General features: G+C 39.8%; 1 protein-coding gene across 1 annotated transcript; it reads left to right on the forward strand.

Moving 5' to 3' along the window:
• Window positions 1–1,059: 1,059 nt before the first annotated feature.
• GPR62 (G protein-coupled receptor 62) lies at window positions 1,060–2,277 on the forward strand. The gene has a single exon (XM_015820115.2). The coding sequence runs from the start codon at window positions 1,060–1,062 to the stop codon at window positions 2,275–2,277; it is 1,218 nt and encodes a 405-aa protein (XP_015675601.2).
• The last annotated feature ends 2,462 nt before the right edge of the window (window positions 2,278–4,739 follow it).

Genomic DNA, 4,739 nt, shown 5'->3' on the forward strand with positions numbered 1-4,739 from the left:
CTCCATATTAGTTCAGAATGTCAAGCTAGGTACAACTGGCTGAGAACAGTGAATAGTAACCTGAGAATAAACTAATGAACACAGTGAGTAGGACTTCTCAGCAGCTTGAGTCTTACCACATAGTAAGTGTCTGAAAGGAACTGTTTTAATTACCTCAATTATCATTGAGCTGGAAGGAGAAAGTCACAGCTGGTGTAGTAATTAGAATAACAAATAGTCTAGTGCTTCAATAATAGAGGGAAATTGTTGGACCCTAACAGAAATCTATAATCCATATTTTCTAACCAGTTAGCTAACTTATGAAAGGAAAACTGTTTATGTAAGAATGAGCTTACTGCTTTCTATGTCTGAGGTCATCCAACACAACTTGCTATGATGCAAAATCTAAATAAATCATATTTAACATGATTAAGTTAAGTCACATAAGTTACTCACTATACATCCTGCAGCCTAATATGGTAGTACAAAACTAACCTTTGTATCATATGGATAGGTGTGATTTTCTTAGCAAGACTATAGAAGTAGTTCAGCCTTTCGAGTTAACTAGGTTAACTTCCCTAACTAGGTTAGGAAACAGACTCTGCATGAAATATTAGAATTTGGTTATTATAGAATATAATAACAAAATCTTGAAAGCAGATGAAGATTTTCATTCCCCCCTTTTATACTAAAGAGAATCAAGGTAGGGCAACCTTGAAGTTTTTCCTCACCCGTTCCTGGCTAGGTGATGTTTGGATAAGGATTGCTGAATTCCTCTTTCAAGATCTTATCTGTTTACCTGTACAGTGATTTCCATCCCCTTCTTCAAAGATGTTTGTACAGCATCCTAGTCTGTAGCCAATTGGAGTCTTTATGTGATGCAATCAACATATCTCACCGAAGGCAATGAAATTCTATTTCAATTTATTTCATTTCATTATTTTATTAATTTTTTTAATTTCTTCTACAGGAATTGAAAGATACCAGAAAAAGACACAGCCATATTGACATGCAACCTAGGCATCCCCCGGCATTTCTTGTTAAAGGCCAAGCTGCCTAGAAATAGATTTCCTCGGAATGATGGTAAACAGAACTAGGATTAACTCTACTCATGGACATGATGCTTTTGGAGTGCCCCATTTCCAGGAGGCCATTGGAGTTTTCTTCATGGTTATGCTGAGTGTCATTGCTTTGGTTGCCAACACAGCAGTTATGGTTGTTATTCTCAAAACACCTCTCCTGAGGAAATTCATCTTTGTCTGCCATCTCTGCCTTGTAGATTTGTTGTCAGCAATTTTCATCATGCCACTGGGGATCATCTCCAGTTCCACATGCTTCAACAGAATTTTATACAGCATCGCTGAGTGCCAAACACTCATCTTCTTGAACGTTTGTTTCATCAGCGCTTCCATTCTCACCATCTCTGTTATCAGCATTGAACGATACTACTACATCGTTCATCCCATGAGATATGAAGTTAAGATGACGACTGGGCTGGCCATTACTGTTGTGGTTTTCATTTGGATTAAGTCTATGCTGGTTGCTGCACTGGCAATAGTAGGCTGGCCCCAAGACAATGGTGCAAGCAGTGCCAGTAAATGTACTGTTAACTGGAGCCCTGGTGCCCACAAAAAGATTTTTGTGATCATCTTCAGCCTTCTCTGCTTCATATTGCCCAGTTTAATTATCTTTGCAGTATATGGTAGCATCTACAAAGTGGCCCGCATTGCATCCTTGCAGCATATTCCTGTCCCATCTTGGACAGCTGCACCCAGACAAAGGTCAGAGTCCATCCACAGTCAAGTCACCATCATCACTACCAGGAATGTGCCTCCGAGACTGTCTCCTGAACGCTTTTTTGGTGGGAATAAAGCAGCCCTGACCTTGGTGCTGATTGTAGGCCAGTTTTTCTGCTGCTGGCTTCCTTTTTTCTCCTTCCACCTCCACTGCTGCTTCCACTCTGTCCCTACAGTCCCTGATTCTGTTGAAATAGTTGTGACCTGGCTTGCTTATTCTTCCTTTGCGATCAACCCTTTCTTCTATGGATTGCTAAACCGTCAAATCAGGGAAGAGCTGGCCAAGATGGGACGACATTGCCTCAGTAAGCCTCTGAACCAGGACTTTTGTATCTCCAGCCCAGAAGGCTCCATTCATGAGAATTTCCTCCAATTTCTTCAGAGGACTAGTTGCACATTTGAGAACCATTCCAGCTATACTAATTCCAGCCCCAGGAACACTTTGGACCAAACTGCTTTGGGATTCAGAATCCCAGGACAAATCCCAGAAGAAACCAGTTGAAGAAAGAATACCGTGTTGTGTTTTTCTCAATTCCATATTTCTTCCCTTCTGGCTTTGCATTTATTTTTTCTGCACTGAAAATACTCAACAAGCTTTCCTTATGAGGAGGATTGTCAGCTGAGCAATGGCTTTCTCTTAAGTGTAAATGGAAAGGTACTACATGAGTTGTCAGCATCCTCTCTCTTTCCAGTGGCTTGCAAGGGTGTAAGTGATGACTCAGAAGTATCAGTTGTACTAATAAGCAATTGTACTGAACTCACTATGACAGTTGTGTGCAGAGACCTGACACCTTAATAATGCCTGCAGAGACTCCAAGAAAATATTATATGTGTGGGAGAGGAGAAAACCCTCCAAAGTGCTTTCCTAAAATACAATGACACCAAAGTGAGCACCAAGAGTGGTCTTTCTTCCTATTCACATAGTGTAATGGACAGATTTAGTTTTGTAGAGCTTGCTTAGTTTGTATACTTAAGGCAAAAGTCACCTTTTCCTTAAGAAAATAATATATGCCCCAATGCTGTAGAACAGAATTGCCCAGTCTGCAAAAATACAGGCCAGTGATAGACTGCTTTGACTTCTTTAGTATGACCAAGGGGAGAAGACAAACTTGTGGAAATTATTACGGTCAGTGTCACAGATAAAGCAACTATTCTTGCTCTCATGGTTGAAAAAGAAAGGTAAAATTGTAATTTCCTGTAATTTGGTGCTGTACAGAGAACATTCAGATCTTGGGGAGAATGCAGAAGAAGAACAAGATAATGTTCTCTGAATCATATTCAGCATATAAGAACTACTGTCTGTTTCCTGTGCAATAATAACTTGGAAAAAGTTCTAATACGGAGGTTTATAATAAAAAGCAGAATTCTTTACACTTGTGATGGTTCTTGAACTTTTCAAACTGCACAAAAGTTCTGTGTCAATTCTATTTTTTCCAATTCAGGGGAAAAAAGTAAAATAAGACAACCTTAAAAAAAAAGATCTAAACTGTTTCACAACTCCAAACTGTCATCCTATATCCTAAATTTTCCACTTCCTCTCCAAATTGCAGGTTAATCTAGAACCTATGAATGAAGAGGGGAGGCAGAAATCTTCATATCGCAGAGGAAGATTGAATCCCTTCGATTATCGTGTTGGTTATTTCAAATAGGCAGCTATTAGTACTCTTAGATTTGTATGGGTGACAGGTAGTAACTGCCACTTTCCAAGGTCTTGGGAAGGCAGGGAGGAAAGGAAGGATCTTATTGTAGATTTTGGTCCCTCAGTAAGACTCAAAAGAGAGCCAAGAGACACTAATTCTGAATTTCTTGTGTTTTAGTGCATCTGGAAAAATACAGTTAAAATAGAGAGTTGGGAGCATTGAAATGGCTCATAAGAGTAGGTTAAGATGGTGTACTCCTTTCTGCCAAAAGGCATTCCAATGAGTTGGCGTTAATCTGAAAAGAAAGCACCAGGGCTAGCTTTAGGCTAAGAGAGTGCCTCCTTCCCAGTCATTTAAAAAAAAAAGCAAATCTTTGCATCAGTATGAATGGTGCCATCACTCAATGAAGCCTAGGGGCATCATATACCCTTGAGCCAGCACTGGAAAATACACCCTTGATTGGTTTGATGTGACATATAAGTGGTCAAATCAAGATGAAGAGTTCTTCAATCAGGGCATTGTTTGGTTCCTGCTCATTTATACTGAGTTTTTCAAGGGCATCTGCCTAGGAGTCTGAGAAATCCGCCTAAGATATACAGTAGCTCTAGGCAGACTACTGGGGTAAAGAAGTTTGCCTAAAATAAAAGCTTGCACAGAATATAATACTTTAAAAAATCTTGTCATTATTAACAATGACGTACAGTATATCTTAACAATTCTTTGTTAATACAAGCAGAATGTGGAGAGATTTCTCAGCAGTTAGTTCTTTTTGATTTTTCAGTCTTTGAGGGAGCTCAGACCCTTTCTATTAGAAGAGTTAGCTGTGCAAAAGCAGACTTTTGAGTATCAAGTTGATGTGAATGTAGAATTGTGACTCCAATGGGAACTTCCAGCCACATCACCAAAACTCATTCAAACTGTGCTGACCTGCTGGAGGAATCCTTTGATGTCTACAGGGATGGCATACAGAGTGGCATGCCAATTGCTCATCATTGATTCAGATCTGGTTCCATGGTGGTCCTTTTCCCACTCATGGAATTAATTTAGATGAGAATAAAAGGAGTAAACAGATTCCCCCCAGTATTTATTGAGTCTAGCATCATTATTAGAAGTAGATTTGAAGCAGCAGGTCAGCAGAGTTGGTGCTGCTCAGAAGCAGGATGAAAAATATGGAAGGACATCAGATTAGGACTAGGGTTCATCTTGCTAGTCCTTCTGCAGTTTCCTTCATTCTTCTTACCCATCTTGGTGGCCCATTTATGAGCCAAGGATTGCAGGAGTGTCTCTTCCGCTTTCTTTGCCTGTGACCCAAATACTTTGCTCC

The sequence above is a fragment of the Protobothrops mucrosquamatus genome, unplaced genomic scaffold (assembly GCF_001527695.2).
Source record: "Protobothrops mucrosquamatus isolate PMUCROS unplaced genomic scaffold, P.Mucros_1.0 scaffold_152, whole genome shotgun sequence".
In the NCBI taxonomy this organism is placed as follows: Eukaryota; Metazoa; Chordata; class Lepidosauria; order Squamata; family Viperidae; genus Protobothrops; species Protobothrops mucrosquamatus.